The sequence below is a fragment of the Amblyomma mixtum genome, chromosome 10 (genome assembly GCF_055824585.1).
Source record: "Amblyomma mixtum isolate Tamu chromosome 10, ASM5582458v1, whole genome shotgun sequence".
NCBI classification, from domain to species: domain Eukaryota; kingdom Metazoa; phylum Arthropoda; class Arachnida; order Ixodida; family Ixodidae; genus Amblyomma; species Amblyomma mixtum.
Genome location: NC_143021.1, coordinates 65,052,437 through 65,075,782, shown reverse-complemented (window position 1 = coordinate 65,075,782; position 23,346 = coordinate 65,052,437). Strand labels below are relative to the sequence as shown.

Here is a 23,346-nt window from a genome sequence, read left to right as displayed (position 1 = left end):
TTTTCGTTGAGCTTTACCGGCCCAAGATCTTCAAGATTCAAAATTTTTCTGCAGTGCAGAATTATTAACGCAATTAAACATAGTTTTAAATATTATGAGCTTCGTGTAAGAGCTTTGATGCTTATTATCAAATTTCATTCCCAAAATCAAGGTTCATAGATAAAACTGGAACAAAACTTGCAGAGATATGGTTCTAGCAGAAAAGAAAAAAATTAAAGGAAGCTTTAGAGTATACTACCTATCGGCCTGCTAATTCAATAGCAAATACGCGTGAAGAAAAAAAAATCAAACTTAGGATAGAATTCAAGCGCGCTCAGTTTTCCAGTCAGAAAACAATCACTTTCAGCCCTTACAGCTGGACACGCCTTTGGGCGAAACAGTCGGGAGTACGCCTTGCAGCGCAGGCAGATTCAAATCCTACCCGAATGATGTGCAAGCCCTAAAAATGTGGCAAATAACATCGGTAAAGCGAATATATACCCTTTTTCAAACAGGCGCTGAGTTGAGCGAGACGGGCTCAAATTACCAGAGGGGCTGCCAATGATTTTCTGGGTTAGTTCCTAGGGTATTTTTGGCCCTCGATCTAAAGCCCGATGATAAGGCAGCATCCTAAGAATCACTGCTACGTCGATCGTCGACAAAAACAACCGTCGTCGAAGCTGATGGAGATGCATTTGCCGCGTTTCAGTGCGCGAGCACGCTGGCAGAGGCGGCCGGTTTACACTTCTACACTCCGCTGTGCATACAAGCGGCTCAAAAATTGTCGCCGCGCTAAAAGACGAACTAAAGAGGAGAGAATTTAAATGTAATTTCTTAGCTTCAGGGCACGTGGAGCACGTCCCTGAAGAACGCAGAACAATTTGAAATTGGCATCCGCATTCATCGTTAGAGCTGGCTCTAACCATGGTCAATGCGTGCTAGGGAAGGAGTCAATCTTGGCAGGCCGACCTTGAACCTGTACAAGTGGCTCAAGTTGGTCCTGTTCAAGCCTAAATGGCGCAGGAGGTTAACGCCAGACCTATTTAAACCCGCTCGTCTCAAGAGGGCTCCCAGAAGGACCTTCACGTACCTATGTGCCTTCCAGAGGCCACGTATAAGGAACAGAAGAGACCTCTTAGCTCCTCTATGGCTCCTTTAAATACCCTTGTATACTTTTATAAATCCATACCCGTTTTTAAAATAGGGCTATTTTCAGCCTTGGTTTCACCACGTGCGCATTGCTTTCCCCCATCAGTCCTTGGGAAGCCGCGGTGTGGCTCTTTTACAGTGTCGGCTTCCTACGCGATTCCTCGTTAACCGTAACCCTGCTGCCACTAATTTTTCCGCACCTTTTCCGCTCAGTGCGACAGCAGCAATGCGAGAAACTATGCTCACAGAGCGAAGCGGCGGTCGTCTGGATGCCGGCGACGCAGATGGCCGTGACGAAGCGCAGGCTGTTGTAGCATGTGGCCGTGGTAGACGCGGACGAGACCGACGCGAACAAGATGAAGGCGAACGTCGAGACGAAGAATATGAGGCGGCGACCGAACCTGCGAGGTGCGGAAGGCAAAAAGGAAAGGAATGACGTCAAGTCCGAAAGAAAGGCTATTCTTAATCAATTCAAACCCTGACCTTCTTCTTCTTCCTCTTAGAACATGGCACATACCCACATGGGTTGCTGCCACTTCTTCCACTTCTTTATTTGTTCCCGTTCGGCTAGTGTAGTGAAAGGCGTGCGCCGAATACTAGCACGAGAAATGGGAAATCATTCATTGCTATTTTTTGTGCGCGAGGCGGCGCCTTATTGCCCAGCGTTCCGAGCCCTCCATAAACTAAGTTTATTTTAGGACGTTTAGAGCATACCCAAGCAAAACTCTTCCTTGGGTTAGTTGGTTCATGCTAGAAGATGCAACGAAAAGGGGCCGGCGAACGGGGACAACAGTACAACACTTGTTGATACACATTACAGGGGCAAAAGTGTATCGCAAAAAAGGCGAGGGCTCAGGAAGACAGCCACACACAGCGCTAACTTACAACAGAGATTTCACAGTACCTTCACGGTGTTTTGGCTCCACTGGTTGGAAAGACAGAAACGAACGTCAAGAACTCGTGCGATTTTATCAACAAAGTAAAAGCCATCGTCCCTGAAGACAACGACATGCTCGTGTCTTTCGACGTCTGCTCACTATTCACCAGCGTTCCGGTCCATCTGGCCGTTGAAGCTTGCAGGCAACGCCTTGAAGATGAAGACTCGTGGCAAGATCGGACCCTTTCGACGCAGCAGAGCTATGCGAGCTATTGCGCTTCTGTCTCGCTAACACCTATTTTACGTATAATGGCACCTTTTACCAACAGACTTTCGGCACAGCAATGGGAGCAGCAATTTCGGTGACCGCGGCGAACATAACGACGGAAGTCATCGAAAAGAAAGCCCTAACTACTTTCCAGCCGCGACCAAAAATATTTCTAAGATACGTGGACGACTGTTTCTGTGTCCTGGAGCGCAAGCACATGGCCCTTTTCCTGGACCACCTGAACGCCATTGAACCCTCAATCAAGTTCACTGTTGAGGAGGAAACCGACGGCTTCCTCCCATTTCTCGACACCACGGTAACCCGTACTCCGACTGGCCTTTCATTTAATGTTTACCGCAAACCTACGCACTCTGGAAGATACTTACATTTCAGTTCTGTGCACCCAGTCGCTCACAAATGGTCTGTGGTTGTTTCCCTGATCAACCGTGCCAGACAAGTCTGCAGTAAAGATGGCAATCTAAAGACCGAAATGAAAATAATAGAATACGATCTGCGAAGAAACGGCTATCCTCTTTCCTTCAACAGGAACACCGAAAGAAAAATGGCAGCGAATCAGCCTGCCTCCGAAGAAATCGAGAGCACAGAAAAACCATAAGAAAAACGAGCTGCTGTCCCATACGTAGCGGGAATTATCGAAGCGCTTGCACGTATTTTCCGCAAGCATGGTGTCAACATCGCGCATGTCCCCGCTGGCAAGGTACGAACAGAACTGGTGAATGTGAAGGACAGGCTCCCTCGTGAAAGGTTTCCAGGCGTAGTGTATGAAATTGACTGCGCCGATTGCTCATCAATATATATTGGTGAGACAAAGGACTTTAGGAGACGCCTGAGAGAGCACCAGAACGACGTCAGAAACCAGAAAGTAACATCTAACGCCATCGCCGAGCATGTGCAAGAATCCGGCCACGAGATTAACTGGGATCAAGAAAAGATATTGACAACAGAAAAGAACACATCAGCACGGCAAAATCTTGAGTCGCTTATCATACAGACATCGTCTAACACACTAAACAGGAATGACGGGACTCGACATCCTATCTATGCTAAATCATTAAAAACGCTACTGAGTGCTACAAAAGGACGGATCCGTGCGCCGATTGCTTCATAGTGAACAATGTAGCCGTAGCGCTCCCGAAACGTCTTTCCATCTTTATTGACTTTGGCCAGTGACCAGCAATCCTCATCACCATGATTCCTGACCAGACGGTATGCTGTCAAACCCTCGACTACAACAGAGATTTATTTCGCAAAGGGAGGATGGCTTATCTACATACCGACTTGTGACACATGAACCATCAAACCATGGGCTAGCAAAGCGTATCAGCCTGACGTTCGAGCTCCTTTGTTAACAGCGCTATGGAAGGCCTTCTGAATGGATTTCCTGAATGGATTTCCCTGTCAGAAGATGACTGTGTGAGTTGCCCTTCCGTCGCGCTGTTGCCAAAGGAGCTTGCATGTCTGGCTGATGCATGCGCATGGTTTGACGGTGCATGTGTGATAAGTAAGTATATACGCCATCCTTCCATTGCGAAATAAATCTCTGTTTGAAGTCAGCGCTGTATGTGCCTTTCCTTCTGAGTCCTCGTCGTTTTTGCTATACGCTTTTAGCCTTCTGACACCGGACATGACTAGCGCCAGTTCCAGGAGGCGCTGGTCCTCTCCTGTGTGTTCTACTTTTTTCCTCCTTCGTAGCGCTGTTTTCATTACATCTTCATACATCTTAGAGCATAACCCAATCACGCCAAAAGTTTGAGCTATGACGTAAGCAACTGCTCCACACAAGTGGCGCCACTTAGCGACGAGGTCACGAAATGAAGCGTCCAAACGGGCTCATTGCTGAGCGAGCGATGTGGCCGGCATAGTACTGACCGTAGAAAGCGCCCATGAAGCCATTTAGAGTAGAGCTTGATCGGCTGATTATGTAGTCCGAGAGAGCTATTCGCTCTACGTTTATCATATACATACAGGGCGTTCCACGTAACAAGAACCAAGGATTTTAAAAAAAGTGGGTCTTGGGAGCTGGATGAAACCAAAGACACAATGTTTCCCTTCGTGTGGCGCTCCTCAGAGAATTTGTTAAATCCCGTTTAATTAGGTAATTAGCAGAGATTATTTATTTAAATTTTCGATTATTCACTTTAGGGTCACGTGCGTGTACTTAACTTGTGGGGGAGGGTCAAGAAAGAACCGATCCATTTTTTTGTAACAGCGTATCTCATACGTGCTTTTTTTCCCGGCATTTAAAGAAAGCCCGCGAAATATGAAAAGCAACGTGACTGCGCTCATGCGCTACATTATGCCAGCGATCTCAACTGTGTTTTAAACGAATGAAACGTGCGCTCTCACCGTGCCCGAGTGAGCTGCCTCCGCTGAGTTCGACGGACTGCAAAATGATAAAAATAAAATTGGAGGATGCTTAAGCTTCACATGTAAAGGGATACTGCACTAAATTGCGACTTTCTGTAAAATCGTCGAAATTGTATTCAGAAACTGCGATTATCTAAAGTTAGCCCTTATTTCATGGATTTTTGCGCGGATGGCGTGATTTTGCAGGTTTTGTTAGCGCGCACCAGTTGCTGGCCGCCCAGGTGGGAGGGGTTGTAGGAAGAAACGTCCCCGGAAAAAACGACCCCGGAACATACATCCGCGGAAAAAAGGTCCCTGAAAAAAAGGTCCCCTGAGGAAGCACAGTGTAGGTAAAAATGTCTAAGATCATACATAGATCTTGCATACATCGACATAGACATAAGATCTGAAGACGCTGCTGCAGAGCCACGAGCGCTGTTTTGTTTCTTTTCTTTGGAGGCGCACCGACTTGACACTGGGCTGTCTTCATGGTCACGGTGGCTTCTCCATCAAGAGTTGCCGCGTGGACACTCCACATTGCAGGGGGATAAGTGGGAAGTGTTCGCCGCAAGGTTACGATGTTGTTAGCCCTCTTTATCCTCTTGTACGTACCGGAAACATATGTGCCTGAGAAACAGATATTGCCAGAACATATTGCCAGAGGAAACAGATGTTGCAAGAGGCAAGAGGCTTTATGTATATTGTATACATAAAGCCGTCAAGGCATAGCTTTACGCCTCCTTTGCTCGACTTGATGGTCTGCATCCTGAAATTAAACACAGCATTAAATCAATACTGGGACAGGTATCAAACTTTTAGCGCTCTGGATACCGTTAATCATGTAGGCTAAGTCGTACACTTACGAGTACCTTCCAAGAGCTGGTGCAAGCACGAAGCTGCTGTCTCCCAGATGCAGTGCACAGGCGCTGAACTACCACCCACCAATTATTGCGTCGGCGTCATGTGATAGCTCGATGATAGTTTAGAGTACGCGCGCAGTCCTTGTGCCTACGGTCACGATGTCCAGCAAGAAACGTTCGGTCATGATGTCAATCAAGTGCCTTCGTTATGATCTGATGATAGATATATATTTCTCACTCTTGTTTTCTGCAGTCCACGATATTTGCTTCTATTTAGCTTGTATTTAGTTTGTGTATCGAGATGTCCTTGTCATCATCTGTTTTGTTGCAAACCTTCCAATCGTTGAGCGATAAACCACTGCCACTCTTGCGTTGCTTTGACCATGTTCAATAAAAACAGCGCGAAAAGACAAGGACCACAGGAAGATACACAATGACAAGCGCTGACTTTCAACTAAAGATTTATTGCTCGGAACGTGGAAATAAATACATCAGGCTCTAAGCAACAATCTTCCTGTATCTTTCTGTGGTCCTTGTCTTTTCGCGCTGTTTTTCTTGAACATGGCATACCAACTCGCCCAAGCATCAGTCCTAACGAGCTTTGACCATGCCGCTGCGTTTACGGGTCAGTGACTCGTTCCACCGGCAAACATTTCGTATCCGCCTCATGCGAGCCCTACATGCATGTGAGGTGGCCGAATGCTCAAATTACGGCGGCTTACGATGTGTTTGACGTCACAAGTTTGGGGAAATGTTTTCCTACTTCGCAAATCTGGACATTTTTTCCGGGAATATATGTTACGGGGACGTTTTTTCCGGGGACGTATCTTCGGGGGACATTTTTTCTGGGAACTTTTTTTCCGGCTTCCGGTGGGAGGAGAGCGTGACGTCACACGTCTCGCGGCGGCCTGTTCCCGTCGCACCGTGCTGGCATCGGTTCAGCTGAACGCTCAGATTTGGCGGCATGGCAACGTGGAACAGATCGGCAGTTACAGCCTGGAAAGTGTCAGTAACCATTATATCATTCGGATATGGTTATGACCATGGACTAGACACGGCTACGAGTCCGCCGCGTCATTGAACTACGACGAGGAAAATGAGCTGGAGGATGACATTTCGCCCAGGCGCGCGCTCCGCAGTGGTAGCTGTGCATATTATAATCGAGTGCATATTATAATATAATAGGACCCACACAAATTTTCCTGAATCAGGTATTAAAACATTTCCTTTGCCGAAGGTAAAACAAGGCATCACCTTCATTCGTTGGTCCAGCCACGCGCAAAAAGCAGCCGCGGCGCTGGGATGGGGCGGGGAGGTGGTGGAGGGGAGATTTGAAATAGGACTTGTACAACACGTAAGCAGCGCGAACAGAGCGGAGTGCTCGACATATAAAAGCAGCCAACTTAATGGCATCGCGAAGAGGTATACAGCACGCAGTCTTTGTGACTGCAGCATTATTGCTACGCTGCCTGACTTGCGTGCGTAACTCCCACGAACGGGATCTGGCGCGCGATTCTCGTGGTATTGGCCTGTTGGTAAACTGCCAACATTGTTACTTTATGATGGCCTCGGCCATGGTTTAAGAGCCTCTCCACTCAGTTTTCTTTATATTGCGCTTGCTTACATAAAAATACTATTACACGATTTATTTATTATTCGGCCTGTTGAAGCATACATATATATTTCCTGCCGGCGGGTTGTGTGGTGAATGTGCTGCAAATTCGGAATAAGGGAGACGACAGTGTTTATAATGTGTATTTCTGTTCCGCGTCGCATCCAAGATGAATTTTTCCCGGAGGTTGTGTGAATCAGCGGAAAAACGGGAACTAGTGAAAATATTTCACAACTGTCTCTTGATAAGTAAAATACACCTGCAACAAATGCGGCCACCTTTTTAGCCTTTATATTCTCTGTCATTATGCGCACTAATATGTGCTATAGAGTGCATATTTGCTGACGTAAACTGCGCTCGTTATAAGTTACCTGCAAATGTCATGTAGTTTAGGTCCCCTTTTCACGAAAGCGCGGCTGTCCTGCGTGTGGTTTTGCGCATTCTAGGGAATGTTGCCACCTAATATTGCGGGGTGGCGTACAGCTGCCATGGAAGACGACGATGTAGCGCTTGCGCTATAGCTTATCGACCGTTACCGCTGTATCGAGGACAGCAACAACCGCGTCCTCCTGTCTGGCTCCAGGTCTTCAAGAATGGCTCCGTCACAAGTATATGTGACATGTACGGCAAAGCGGCAGGTGTGAGGATCTGTCGTTTCAGTAGCATGATGAGGATTCGCAGCAGAGAATGATTTATGTCGTAGTCACTGTCGATTAAAATGCTGCGATAAAAATTCGGGCCTAAAAAGTTTGTGGTGAAGGCGAGCTGCGCCACAGGGATCCACTGTTCAGAGCTTAGCATCTTTTGGGAGGGTATAACACCTCGTGTCCCTCCCCCCGCCGCACTACTGTTACAACCTTTAGCGGAACGATACTTTGACACCCCTACCCTTCGCTCGTCTGGGAGCCGCGTGGATCAAATTTGAGCTCAAACGACTCCGGACACAAAGGAAAAAAAATTGAGCTTACTACTACGTGCCGAATACATCAAAGTTGAGTCAACGACCTTACGCGTTAAGCCGAAGCCGCCCTTCACTCATAAGGTTATCGACACCGGCTCGGAGGAAGCGATCAAGTTGCACGAAGCGGGCTGTCAGCGACCTTCCGCGCATACAGGATTCAGGACGCACTTGGCAAGGTAGTGGCTTTTCGGCGCATTCTTTGGTTTAAACCTCTTCCACTGTCGCCATATGCAGGACAAACGACGTGACGGTTAAACTATGGTCCCTAGAAATACTATACATAGGGACCACATAGTTAAGCCCCGCATAATGCAGGCCAAATTTATTATCTCTTCTGTGACTCTGGATAGCGGTTACAGAGACAAAGGTTATCAGTTTCGGAAAGCTTACGATTACAGCGAGGAAAGAAAATCGGCATAGGTTTAGCTTTGGTTAAGCCTGGTAGGTTGCGAAAGCAGGTGTCTTATGCTGCATATGCAGCGCCTCTAGTCGGAACAGCGCGGCGCGCCGTGCCAAGGGGCCGCCGTTACCCGACGAGCCGAGTTGGTAGCCCGTCTCTCGCTCCTGGTATGACATCACGCGGTGACGTCACTAGGCATGGTATGACGTCAGGGGTCACTCTAAAGGTCAAACGTGGCAAGTGGCCGCCGCTACGCGAAAGGCCGCTCTTGGGAGTAGTATTGCTTTCGCAATAAAAAGCGTTTTCCGCTGGCTTCGTGCAAAAAACAATGCGGTTTTAGTCGGCTTAGGAACGCCAGCTTTTATTCTAGTGCAAAATGAGACCGTGTAAAGTTCAATGCAGTATCCATTTCAGAGTAGAACGCGACAGCGTGCTGCAGCGCTGCCAAGGTATTACTCATATACGTATGAGTACACAAAGACACTTCACGAAGTCATAGACCGCAACGAATTCACTCGGTCTACTTTTATTCCTCTCGAACCTACGAGCCTTCGTAGCGCGGTTGGGTTATTCTTCAACGGGCTATCAAAAACGACATTGAGATTACGCCCGACTGTATACGTTTTTTGCCTACGATAGAAGGTCCTGAGGTTCCATGGGATCTTTTCGTGGCTCATAGGGCTCTGTGGAATAGCCGCATGACCGATCGCCACGCAGTGCCGCCACGTTCATCGAAGTCTCTTTTCGGAGAGCAGTGTGCTGTGGTGCGGCGGGTATACGCTTCACAGGATCGACCTCTTGCTTGGCTCCTCCTCGTCGATGCATGCGTGTGTCTTCCGGAAATTTGATGCCCGGACAAAGGGAGAGCATGCTGCTGGTGAGATTGTGTATGACCGATCGCGGGAAGCGACCTGGTTAACTCGGGCTAGAAGGCTGTCAGGTTGGGTGTACTTTCTTGCAATAAACAAGAAAAAAATAACTGCGGTTCAACTGCTGCTGAACCTGGTTAGAAAGCGAAAGGTACGGCATATCGGGCAACTATCTGGGGCTTGGCGTCTGTAACGATGAATACGTTCCGGACACTAAATAGGCAGCGCGCGCGCTGCCTATCCAGCGCTGCCTATCCCAGCCACCCCGGCAGGTGGCAGTTAATGGTTGATAGAGAGAGTTTTCTCACCCAGTGAACTCTGCGGCTTACTGAAGCAATGCCGCGTGTCTGCCACAACGTTGTCAGCGCTAACGCATGCAGCCCACATCGCTCTCTCATCACTCTACGTACCTATAAACGCGATTCGGGCGTCCGCTGCCCCAGGGAGCCAGTTATGCGCACTTACTTTCTTTAAAGTCATCGCAGTGTAAAACGTAGTCAACGCCAACGCCAATGAACATAATGAACATCGACGGCCTATGGCTTCAATGCCGCGGTTCTGCCACAACGTTGTCAATGCCAACGCATGCAGCGCATATCTGTCACTACCGCCACGTAGCTTAAAGCACGACAGGCGTCCACTGTTCCAAGAGGGCAGGTGGAGGTAAACTTTGTTAAAGAAGAGGTCGTAGGCGCGGACTGGGTGATGTTCCACTCCTTGCGGTGGGCTCCTCTTCTAGGCCGGACGCCAGGTGGCCGACCGACGATGTCGTTCGGCGACCTCTTCGGCACTCTCTGCGACCCGAAGTTGATCCTCCGGGTCCGAGCTGAGCAGCGCGGCCTCCCACTGGAATTGGGTAGAGAGCTGCAGACTCTGCGATGGTTTGTCTTGATTACATGAGTATAGGATGCGCGGTGTGTCTGCCTTTTGGTTCCCACAGAGAAAAAGAGACGGGGCTGAACTGCTCTGGGAACCATATGAAGTACATGTACGGATTAAAGAAAGTGCCTGTTTTGAGCTGCCGCCAACTGACTTGTGTTTTACTTAGAGATCTAAGTGGCTCTGGGAAGATTTGTCTTTCTTTCTTGAAGTGGGAAGTAATTTCTTTGTAGGCTGTCACTCGCTCCTTGGCCGACCTGAGCTCGGGGTAGCGAACCTCCCGGTTAACCACGAATCCTCGGGCAAATTGGTGCGCCGCCTAGTTTCCAGAATGGTCCGAATGGGCGGGGACCCAGATCAATGTGATCTAGCCGGTAATGGAGATTTTTTGCAAGGTTTTGGTGGCTTGGTAGTGGGCCCTTCCTTTAGCAAAATTTCGAATTGCGGTTTTAGAGTCGCTGATGATGTATTTGGCAGTGGTGAAGGTAATGGCTAAAGATATGGCAGCTTCTTCGGCCTCCTCCGGATATTATGTTTTATCGAGTGTCGCCGATGCAAGAGGAGAACCTCGATAATCGACAACTGCCAGAGAAAAGGCGTCTCTATCCGCATGTTCTGCCACGTTCACGTGCACCATGTTTTTCTGAACTGAAAATCTTTCGTGAAGTTTTTGTGCCCTAGCCTTTCTTGAGTCCGTATCGTAGTGTGGATGCATGTTTTTGGGCACAGGAGGGACTGTTAACGGTTCGTGTACGTGTCTTGGAATTGGCAAGGTGGGTGTACGGATTCCTTCATATTGTATTCCTGCTTTCTTTAGCTTGAAACTACACTCCTTCTTATAACTTCCTTTCCCTTTTTCAGTATGCCTAATGGCAAACAGCTCGAATAAATAAAAAAACTCTGCCTCTCCCGTAAATGAGAGTAGAGTAAGCATGAAATGTTTACGGGCCTAATGTCATCTCGGTGGACACCCGAACCGCACCGTACAGGAAGGGAGGAACGCCACCACCCGTTCAGCGCGATGCCTTGCCATTTGAACGCAAGGTTTTTTGAGGAAAGGAAATGGCGCAGTAATTCTCTGCCATCTCGGTGGACACCCGAACCGCACCGTAAAGGAAGGGAGGAACGCCACCACCCGTTCGGCGCGATGCCTTGCCCTTTGAACGCAGCGCTCCTCCCCCGGGCCCCTGTGCGCCTTTGCTTCGATGCGCGAAGCCCCTAAGAGATCACGTATGACAACGAAGTGTAACGTGGCATTTATGTGCTTTTTGCACGCGTTATTAGAAATCGGAAATTATAATTCCGTGCATTATCAAACCCACAGCTCCACTGATATCTTGATAAACATTGAGAAGGCACTGGCAGCAGTTATTTTTTGTCTCGTTTGGAGACCAACCGGCGCTTGCATGCCGGTCGCGTAGGAGGGCTTAGAGAGTCTCGTTAAATCTCGTTAAGTCTCGTACGGTGCCCGGATGTTCTCGTTTCAGAGCCCGGATGACTGGAATTCAGTGCCCGGATGAGTGGATTTCAGTGCCCGGATGACTGGAATTCAGTGCCCGGATGAGTGGATTTCAGTGCCCGGATGACTGGAATTCAGTGCCCGGATGACTGGAATTCAGTGCCCGGATGAGTGGATTTCAGTGCCCGGATGATGGCTCTCGGTCTCGGCGTGACGTCACCACACTGCCGACAACGGGAGCTAAAAGCATTTCATGCTTAAAAACAGAAACATCCCGTTTCAGTGCCAGATAGTCTTTCGTATTTTGCGGTGAGGTGTGCTCCCATAACTTCCGCTAAGGTTTTAATAATTCCTAACTGTACTAAAGAGGTTGTTTGGGCTTGCCGGTCAGTGATCATGGTTGAAGAATGCAGCGCGAAAAGACAAGGACAAACGAAGAAGTGGACAGGAATGGCGCTCACTACCAACACATTTATTCAGAGAAACGAGCAGCTTTTATAACGCCATCCAAGACCCACGTGACCAGATAAAGCAGCAGGCGTGCAAAAGCTATCTAACATAGATACATATCATTGCATATAACATTGAAGAAACAGCACATCGAGGCGACGGAACGTCACCCCCGTACCAAAAAAACTGCATGACTAAGTGACCAGGAAGAGCCAAAAGAAACCAGGAAGAAAAGAATGAATTATCGACTTTTCCTGTCCGCTCTGCTTGAGGAAATTGACAGAAACAAAAAACAAAAACCAAATAAAAACAATATTGTTTTTGTTCTGGCAAACAAAAACAATATTGTTTTGTTTTTGTTTCGGCAAACAAAAACAAGAGTCCTTTGTTCTTTGTTTCTGTCAATTGTCTCACGCAGAGCGGAGCGCAAAAGTCGATAATTCATTCTTTTGTTCCTGGTTTCTTTTGGCTCTTACTGGTCATTTAGACATGAAGTTTTTTTTGGTACGGGGGGGGGGGGGGGGGGGGAGTTGCGTCGCCTCGATGTGCTGTTTCTTCGATGTTGTGTGCAATGATGTGTATTTGCGTTAGGTAGTTTTCCCCCGCCTGCGGCTTTGTCTGGTCACGTGGGTCTTGGAAGACATTATAAAAGCTGCTCGTTTCTCTGAATAAATGTGTTGATAGTCAGCGCCAGTCCTGTCACCTTCTTCGTTTGTCCTTGTCTCTTCGCGCTGCATTGTTTAACCATGTCCTAACTGTAGTAGTTTTTCATTTGGGATATGACGAGGGAGGTTAAGAGCAATTTTGTAGGACCGTCTAATTAGAGAATCCAGGTCATTTCTTTCTCTAGCTGCGAAGGTGACGTATGGTGTAGAGTAGATGACTCTCCTAAGAACGAAGGCTTGTATTAGTTTCCTAGTCTCGGCTTTAACTGCTCCTCGCCTATTCGCGATGCGTCTGATGAGGAGGGAGATTTGATGGACGGTGTTTCTCAGTTTCTTAATTAGTCCAAGAGGGCAGTTATGCGCCTTTCCTCTGCTTTGCAAACTTCCGCTCCATTGGTTTCGTAGCTTAAAGTGCGACTAAGGTGTCCACTGCTCCAGGGGGCCAGTTATGCGCCTTTCCTTTGGTTTTCAAACTCCCGCTCCATTGGTTTTTATCGTGGGCCATTTCTCTCGCGCTGTGCAGATCAAAAAAGCCTCGCGTTGCAGCATTCGTCGTTCTCAGCAGTCGTTTCTCTCGCCTCTGCATCTCTAATTATGCTAATGACTAGCCCAAAAATATTTTTCCGTGCTTCTCGTAGCTGCAACTGTACAAACGCGGCTGCGTATTAGAGTTTGGCTAAAAGCCCGACTGGTGGACAAACTACGTCCTAAAGAAATAAACATTTTCATGCACCATCGATGAGACGGGACATCGGCTGCCTACAACTCAAAACCGAAACTACAGCTCTTTAACGAGCGGCCGTTCGAGGGACGAGTGTCCGGATTTCCGCCATCGTTCGCCTTTTCTTTGCTACGCGAAAATTCGGTTTTAAGTTTTACACTCAAAAGACAAGAACCAAACAAGAAAATAGTTTATTATGTGCATACTCTTCTACCGCTACAGAGTGAAACCTGCATGCCTGTTTCCCTCGGTTTCCCTGATATCAAGTGGTTCTCAAAACCATGCTCACATTTCTCGCGTTCAGCTCGCTTATTCCTTTGGTATAACCGTAGATTTACACGTGAACAACGCAAAACTGAATGAAAGAAGAAAAAACGCGACTTTTTGCAGGGAAATACACAAAAGATACCAGACTTCCGTGGGAAGCCGTCCAACTTCCGGTGGGGTTTACTGCGCGCTCGCATCGGAAAGCGGGGGTGCGGCATCCAGCCACCTAGTGGAGATCAGGGACACCACATGTCCGTCATCTGCGAGCACGCTTGTCTCGTGGGGATCATTCAGCTCGTGTGCAGTGGCGGCGCGCGGTTTCGCGGCAAGTGGTGGCGGTGGTGGTAGTCGGTATGCTAGAAATCTTTAATACTAGTCGCTCTTGCGTGACGTCCGCCGCCACTTCTAAAACTATGCCGCAAAAGCCAGCCTTATACTTCAAGGAGCCTATTTTGAAAAGTACCTGTGCGTTTCGTTAAAAAACCCGGTGTGCCAGATAGAGGGCCGGGATTGGTTGAAGATAGAAGATACCTTTATCCGAGGCGGTGCACTTCTGTTTATCTTCAAGGACAAAAATAAGGTGGGTTTGTTGCGCGCCTAAGGTGTCCACTGTCCCAGGGGGCCAGTTATGCGCCTTTCCTTTGCTTTCCAAACTCCCGCTCCATTGGTTTCGTAGCTTAAAGAGCGCCTAAGGTGTCCACTGTCCCAGTGGGCCAGTTATGTGTCTTTCCTTTGCTTTCGAAACTCCCGCTCCATTGGTTTCGTAGCTTAAAGTGCGACTAAGGTGTCCACTGTCCCAGGGGGCCAGTTATGCGCCTTTCCTTTGCTTTCCAAACTGCCGCTCCATTGGTTTCGTAGCTTAAAGCGCGCCTAAGGTGTCCACTGTCTCATGGCGCCAGTTATGCCCCTTTGCTTTGCTTTCCAAACTCCCGCTCCATTGGTTTCACAGCTTAAAGTGCGCCTAAGGTGTCCACTCTCCCAGGGGGCCAGTTATGTGCCTTTCCTTTGCCTTCCAAACTCCCGCTCCATTGGTTTCGTAGCTTAAAGTGCGACTAAGGTGTCCACTGTCCCAGGGGGCCAGTTATGCGCCTTTCCTTTGCTTTCCAAACTCCCGCTCCATTGGTTTCGTAGCTTAATGCGCGACTAAGGTGTCCACTGTCCCAGGGGGCCAGTTATGCGCCTTTTCTTTTCTTTCCTAACTCCTGCTGAATTGGTTTCGTAGCTTAAAGCGCGACTAAGGTGTCCACTGTCCTAGGGGGCCAGTTATGTGCCTTTCCTTTGCTTTCCAAACTGCCGCTCCATTGGTTTCGTAGCTTAAAGTGCGACTAAGGTGTCCACTGTCCCAGGGGGCCAGTTATGCGCCTTTCCTTTGCTTTCCAAACTCCCGCTCCATTGGTTTCGTAGCTTAAAGCGCGCCTAAGGTGTCCACTGTCCTAGGGGGCAAGTTATGCGCCTTTCCTTTGCTTTCCTAACTCCTGGTGAATTGGTTTCGTAGCTTAAAGCGCGACTAAGGTGTCCACTGTCCCAGGGGGCCAGTTATGCGCCTTTCCTTTGCTTTCGAAGCTTAAGGTCATTTTAAGGTGAAAACTAGGCACACGGCGATCGAAGCACGAGCTCCCGTAGTGAAGCTTTCGCTTCGAAAGACCTTTCTTCGTGTGTTTTTTGCGTGCTAGACTCGCAATCTGAAAGACCTGGGTTCGATTGCTCGTCTCTCCAGAATTTTCCTTTTATTTGGAGGTTATCGTGTTACGCCTGTGACGCCAACAACGCCGACGCCTTCTTTTGCGTGACACAAGCTTCTTAAGGTTATCGAGTTAAAAGAAAAGAAAAATGTAGGGAGCATACCATGAAATACCCGAATTCGCTGCTTTCCCTTCCTTTTCTGTTTCGTATATGCGATGGCTTAATAAAACCTCCATCTTTGGTTATCAGTGGCATGTTTATCACTTATCGCCGATAACGACGCACACTTCCCGTGTTCAGGAAGAATGTGCTGACGCATTGTCAAAACTAAGCTGTGGGCGGCGTCGGCCGCTCACTTCGAGGCGGTGAGCACACGCGCTTAGTTCACTCCAGGCGCTCTTGGCAACGCTACAGTACGGTAGCGCAAAAGCGCAAACACGTGGGTTTTTTCTTATTTCGCGGGCTGTCTTTAAATGCTGGAAAAAGGACCACGTAGAAGATACGTTGATACAAAAAACTGGATCGGTTGTTTCGTAGCCCCCTCTAAAGATATGCGCGTGACCATAAAGTGCAGATTGATATTTTTGCATAACTGATATAAGCGAATTAATTAATAAGGGGATTTAAAAAATAATCTGAGGAGGGCCGCACGAAGGGAAACATTGTCTTTGGTTTCACCCAGCTCCGGTGCGCCACTTTTCTTTGAATCCTTGATTCAAGTTACGATAAACGCCTCGTAGATGACTGTGTCATGAGCTCGAGGCGATTCGCTGCCAACGAACTGAGGGGCAAGGTTGCGCACTTAGGCTCATCATTTGCAGGCACTAAAGTGTTGTCAGCAAGTCAGGCACTGCACTATAAATATTGGCCTCTCGTTGTCCGTGCCTTTGAAAAGCCAGGCTCCAGCAGCTACAGTAGACGCATTCGCCGCATAGACACAAACCATTTTTGAGCCCGCGATCTGTATTGTCTACTGCAGTGCCAGCAAACTGCGATCCGGGAGAAAGGCCTCTCGTCATCTGAGAAAAAATTTACGCCCACCTGTCGGAAAGGCGACCCAATAGGAGAGCGCCAACCAGGGATCCACCAAACACGACGCTTTGCATCAGCGATCGCTGCCAGTCGTTGTAGCACACCAGGTCCCACTGCAATTGCAAAGCAACTGGTCAGCGACTGCGGACAGATGTCGTATCAAGAGGTTGACAGGTTTCCGTGGCAAGCTAATAGTGTGGTCCGCCTTGCGATTATTCCGCCGGCAATTGCTCTACCGTGGCGGCGTTTAAATATTAATAAAGTGTAGTAGTTTTGTGCGCATGCGTTATGTGTGCGCGGTCCGCTCGATGGAGAGGCAACAACTAACCACTTGTGATAGGCTGGGCAGCAGGAATTAAAATGTAGATAGCGGCCAGTACGAGTGCTCTTTCTGTGCAATGCTGAGCGAAGCGCCGATTGACTTCGTTTCAATAGGACGTCCAAAAAGCAAGCTTTCCGTTTTCTTCCTGGATTGGGACCTAGAGGTCCCTTTCGGTGCTGCTCAGATGCGTTAAAAGATCCAGTAATGTTTTCCAGCCTTTCCACTGTCGGTTTGTAGGAGTTACTCAAAACTGAAGCAGCCGTGTCTGTGCCTTGGGCCTGTTTTTAAACGCCTGCTCGAATGTAATACAGGTGGTGCTCAGGCAAAAATGCGGAATCTCTGTCACACAAAGTGCCGTCATATTCTAATGCAGACGCGCAAGCCTGAACTCCTAAGCCAGTCGGAAAGCTCGTAAAGAAGGACTTAAAGTGAAAAGAAGTCACCATGTCCCGGTCGTCAAGGGGCACACCTCAAGAATTGTCTATGGAATCTAAAATATTATGCACGTAATGTCAGTCTCTTTACGAGGAGATTTTAGGATTATTTATTTATTAGTACCTCACAGGCCCTGAAGAGCATTGAGTGAGGGGGGGGGGGTGGCATGTCAAAAAAGGAATGTGCAGAAATAATAAGCGTTGAACATTAGTTTCAGAAAGAAGAGACTTTTAGCTCTAAAACCGAAAGAGCAAAAGTGCATAGAGAAGAAAGAAAAAAAACTGCACCAAATATTCGACAACAAGAAAAATACAGAGAATATTTACTACTTTCGAATCAGTGGGAAAGCACGGATTTCTGCTACATAGAAGACGACGATGAGCGGGCAGTGCCGCGGGACGGAGCAGACGGAAGTCGACGAACACGACGTTCTGCAATGCATAGCGCGAGAGTGTGGTGCAGTGTAGCACGAGGCGTATTCGGAAAGAAAAGAAAAAGCTGCGGCAATGGGAGAGGAAGAAGAATTCGTTTCGGAACGGCCGCGTTTCAGAGTGCTCTCTGCTGGAAACAGCTCATCGGAGGACTTGCAACCTCTGAAAGCATCCTGGACACATACAAGGTTGTGCTGCCTTGTCTTCCTTGCGGTAATCTTGTGCTCGGCACAGTATTTATGCATCATCATCATCATAATCATCAACCTGACTACGCTCACTTGCAATAGAATACTTATTAAAATCCTGTCAAATTCAACTATATGTTTCCCAATTCGTAGATAGATAGATAGATAGATAGAACTTTTATTCACGTCAATTGCCAGACAACATAAATCAGGCCTACCAAAGCCTCAAAGGGCTTGAGTGGCAGCGCCTGGCAGACAGCTAACATTGGCAAAACAAAGGAAAATAGAGACGTTGCAATGAACTTTGCAAAAAAAGAAAATGGTCACCAAACAGAATGAAACAAATATATAACTATTACAACATCAAGAAAGATTACAGTGATTTGAAATTAATACAGTAAATAGCTGAAATAACTACGGGGCAGGAAGCAACACGGAGACATACCGCAAAGTTTTTTTCAGGGTGTATTTAGTTTTCATGCGGAGTACAGTAGGAGGCAAGCTATTGAAACAGGCAGGTACATAGTAATGACGTGTGCGCTTACCGTACCGGGTTGAGGAGCGAGGAATGCAGTAGCGGTATTTTGGTCTTAAATCCCGAGCAGGGACATATGGAACGGTGAACTGACTGTACCAGAAGTGTTTTAGCACAATAGTTTCTGTTAATAAAGAGTTAAAACTTGGAAGCTTTAGTCTTCTAAAAATATCAATGTCATTACCAATGGACAGGTCGTAAGCAATATTCTTTAGAAGCAAACGCAAAAGCGAATTCACCCTGTGTTGCCAGCGAACCGTGCAGTGACCATAAACAGTAATTCCGTACCTAAGTACACTATAGGCTAGAGCATGTACAACACATTTACGGACAGAAAAAGGCATAAAATATCTAATGTTATACAGGACACACGATACAGCACGAAGCCTTTGGCAAACAAAAGAAAGGTGCGATTTCCAAGAGAGATCACTGTCGAAGGTCAGGCCAAGATATTTGACCGAATGCGCATATTCAACTGGTACACAGTTGCAATTAAGACAAGAGGAAGTATGCAAATAAACAAGGTCAGTTAATTCAACTTGTTTTAATGGGTTATGAAAACAGATCAGTTTTGTTTTAGAAGTATTAACATTAATAAGATTAAACTTAAACCAGTCCATGGCTTTAATAGCAGCTATCTGTAATGCTGTAACAGCATCAGTGTATTTCTTTGCACATGCAACAATAACAGTGTCATCAGCATACTGAAACAGCAAAGATGGCACACTGTTAGCAAGGTCGTTAACGTATAGATTGAATAATAAAGGACTTAATATAGAACCTTGCGGGACTCCAGAGGCAATTGCCGTGAAATCGCTATGGAATCTTGAAATCGACACATATTGGCGCCTATCTTGTAAAAAGTTAGTAAGCAGTTCCAAAAACGAACCTCGAAATCCCAGCGCAGAAAGTTTATCAAGCAAAAGAACGTGACAGATGCTATCAAAAGCCTTGCTAACGTCCAGAAAAAGAGAACATGCGACTTGATTCTTATCAAAAGCTGAATTTAGCACGTCAGAGAATTCTTCAAGAAGAACCGTTGTTCCTTTTCCTGCTATAAAGCCGTACTGACAAGGTGATAGAACACTGTGCGTATTCAAAAAATTCGTCATGGTGAGTAATAGATGCTTCTCAAAAATTTGGCCAATGCATGGTAGAATAGAGATAGGTCGGTAATTACTCATAATGTTTCTGGAGCCACCCTTGTACAAAGGTATAACTTTAGCAGTTTTCATTGAAGCAGGTATTATACCAGTAGAAATGATAGTGTTAAGGATAACTAGTAGAACACCTTGAATTACTTCAAAATTTCTGCACAATTCAGAAATCGTGAGGCCGTCATGACCAGGAGATTTGCTACGTTTAAGACTGAAAAGTATACACCTTAAATCACTTTCAGTAATATCAGGAAGGAAAGCAGATTCCATCACACTGAGAGGCATAGGACAGTCGGTAGGAGGGGTTCGAGATGCACCAGAGACCAGAGAAAAAAAATTGTTGAAGTCATTCGCAATGCTCTGTCCATCTTTATGAAAATGCGAGATGAAATATGTATCATTGTAGATAGCAGCGCTCCCTCCTTTCAGACTATTCACCAATGACCATGTTTTCTTGCTGTTAAAACGTGCGTCATTAAACTGAGACCTAAAGTGGTTGCGCTTGGCCAGACGGATCATGGCGTTGACACGGTTTCGTTCATGTTTAAACTGCAGTCGTAGCTGAGAACAGTTTGGGGCACGTCTTGATCGAGCCCAGAGCAGATCCTTCTCTTTAATGGCTGCCAATATTGCGGGAGACATCCACTTATTGTCTAAATTTCGTTGTTTAACATTCACCATGCGGGAAGATTCTGCTTTGTGTGAACGAAAAACATCGACGAACCGATCATATAGGTCCGCAGGGGACACACTGTGTATAAAAGAATCCCAATCATGCTTTGCTATTCTTTCGTCAAGACGCTTATAATCAAGTACTGAGACCTTTTGCTGGCTGTGCATAGATGCAGGATGGCTGGAACTATCTGTTAACGAGCAACAAATGAAATAGTGGTCTGCAAGCTTGACCTCAACCACAGCAGACCGCACCGACAGGTTTTGAGAACGCACGTTGATGTGGTCGATGCAAGACGCGACCAGCTGCCCAGCTAAGTATTCCTCACGTGTAGGGCTGTGGATTGTAGTCGCTAGCCCCCACTTTGATAAAGTGTCCAGATAATCTGCGACCGTTGACACAGTGGGGCGTAAAATATCGATATTCATATCACCGATAATGCACACGTGTTCTTCGCGGGAGAACGATGATAATGCAAAATCTAGCTCAGCTAAAAAGATTCGACCGTTACAACACGGAGGGCGGTAAATTGTGAGAAGAACCAGCGACAACCAAGGTGTACTTAGGCGGAGCGCAACTACTTCTGCTTGAGTGAAAGGAACACTAATTTCAGAAACGGACCAAGAATCCTTAACAAAAACTGCGATTCCTCCTCCCATTCTTTGTAAACGAGTGTAAGAATATAACTGGTAGCCTGGCAGCGAGAACTGTAGTAACACGTCTGACGAAGCGTTCACTTCCGTGAGAGCAATGACGTCAAAACTTAAGTGAAAAGGGTGAATTAACGCACAAAAATGGTCCCAGTGTTTCCGTATACTGCGAATATTAACATGAGTAAACTGAAATGAATTGCCTGTTTGATACTGAAAGAACTTCCGGACTTCAGAAAAATCGGAACACTTCACGAAACCTGTATCAGACATGGTTATGTTAGTTTCTCAAGATCCGAAAACTTGTTGATGCGAATGAGAGGTGCGCCTTCGGACCGCTTTGCAAGGACCTTCCCATTTTTGGTCCAGACGAACTCAAAACCCTTTTGTTTGCCCCGAGACCTTGCTAGTCGGAACAGCTCGCGATTAACCCGAGACAGGTTATCGTTAAAAAACAGCCGAGGAGACTGGTCGTCTTGCACCAAATCAGGAAGGCCCTTCCGAGCTCCGAGCCATTTCTGCTTAACAGAAACCGACTGAGTCTGTACTAGGATCGGTGGGATATAGTCGCCTCTGGACGGTAGCCGATGGACTGCTGAGATATCTGCTGGTTGAAAATCGGTAATGTTTAGTTTGCCTGCTAAGGTACTTAAGAAAGTGTGCAAGTTTTCATCAGATTTGACCGGAAGGCCGTGAATCTCGAAGTTACATCGTCTGCTGTATTGTTCGAGATCATTTATCTCTCCACTCATCCTGTCAATCACTTCTTTCTGGGAAACTACTGTTGAAGACAGTGATTGAACTTGTGACCGAAGATCTGCAAGCTCAGCCTGATTAGTGGTCACTCCAGCAAGCACAGAGTCATACCGTGACGAAAGGAAGTCAATAGCTGACTGTATGTCCTCGACTGCTGAAGCAACCTTTTCACTAGCTTCCTTGACCAACAACAGTTCTTCCATTTTCCCCATCAGTGCTGATACAGTGGTAGTCAAAGTATCCAGCTTCACATTCAGAGCAGACAGTTGCTGCGAGAACGAACCACCATCGGGGTTGGATGCTACGTCAGGTTGCGCCACCGAATCATCCTTGCATGAAGGACACTTCCATGTTTCACGTGTTACCGTACTCATCTTCTTGTAGGCGTTATCAGTAACTGACGAGCAGTTTTTCCCCAAGTGAAATTCGCCCTCACAGGCACAGCAAGTCATAAATTTCCCATCTTTCGGTATGGCTTTTGAGCAAGAAGTACACAAAGAAGACATGGTGCAGTCAGCGGCAAAACACGAAAAGTGATGAATTACAACAGGTGTAACCAACACTCACCTGCCAAAAGCGAAGCAAACGTTTAGACCGGGACAAAGGTTTGCCGCTGACTGCAACGGTCCACGAAGTTGACGGTCTTTAAATAGTCGGTGATCGGCGCCAGGGGGACATCTTTGGCAGGTCCAGAGCGAATGAAGGCAAGGATGGCTTGCGATGTCGAAACAACAGCTTTCTTGAGCCGCATGCGCAGATCAGTCACCCGAAGCAGTTGCGAAGGTGATAGCCGTTGAAGATACGAGCCGCTTTCCGGCTGATACTGTCCCCTGGCTTGCAGAGCTCACCTGCCAAAAGCGAAGCAAACGTTTAGACCGGGACAAAGGTTTGCCGCTGACTGCAACGGTCCACGAAGTTGACGGTCTTTAAATAGTCGGTGACCGGCGCCAGGGGGACATCTTTGGCAGGTCCAGAGCGAATGAAGGCAAGGATGGCTTGCGATGTCGAAACAACAGCTTTCTTGAGCCGCATGCGCAGATCAGTCACCCGAAGCAGTTGCGAAGGTGATAGCCGTTGAAGATACGAGCCGCTTTCCGGCTGATACTGTCCCCTGGCTTGCAGAGCTCACCTGCCAAAAGCGAAGCAAACGTTTAGACCGGGACAAAGGTTTGCCGCTGACTGCCTATCCGCATTGCGCCTTGTGCGGTGAAGTGGCTAACTTATACCGTATGGTATGGGCATGCCAGAAAAAATCAGCTATACAAAGAATCGATAACCCAATAGCAGGAGACTGGGAGGCGGCGCTCTCCAGCTAACATCCACATCCGGAAGACCAGCCTTCACCCGTGAACCGGGCAAGAGAGGAGGCAAAAGCCAATGAGCTGCTGGAATGAGGGCCCACCCAAGCATTTTATGCATTAAACGTTTTTTTTTCTCTCTCTCTCTCTCCCTATGCAGCGCAAAGACTTCTCCCATGTCCCTCCAGATAACCCTGTCCTTTTCCAGTTGCAGCCACCGTACCCCCGCAAACATCTCAATCTCATCCGGCCACCTAACTTTCTGGCGCCCCCTGCTACGTTTGCCTTCTCTTGGAATCCGCTTTGTTACCCTTAAGGACCAGCGGTTATCTTGCCTTCGCATTGCATGCCCTGCCCAAGCCTATTTCTTCCTCTTGATTTCAACTGGGATAGCATTAATACG

At 47.4% G+C, this 23,346-nt stretch overlaps 1 protein-coding gene across 2 annotated transcripts in view; it reads right to left on the bottom strand.

Moving 5' to 3' along the window:
• LOC149325978 (solute carrier family 22 member 6-A-like) overlaps nt 1–23,346 on the bottom strand; it is a 131,503-nt gene that overhangs the window by 70,534 nt on the left and 37,623 nt on the right. For both annotated transcript variants that reach the window (XM_089562356.1, XM_089562355.1), the window contains exons 4-5: nt 16,508–16,611; nt 1,375–1,529 (exon numbers count right to left, since the gene is read on the bottom strand). In XM_089562356.1, coding sequence (XP_089418482.1) covers nt 1,375–1,529; nt 16,508–16,611 — 259 coding nt within the window. The remainder of the gene's footprint in view (nt 1–1,374; nt 1,530–16,507; nt 16,612–23,346) is intronic.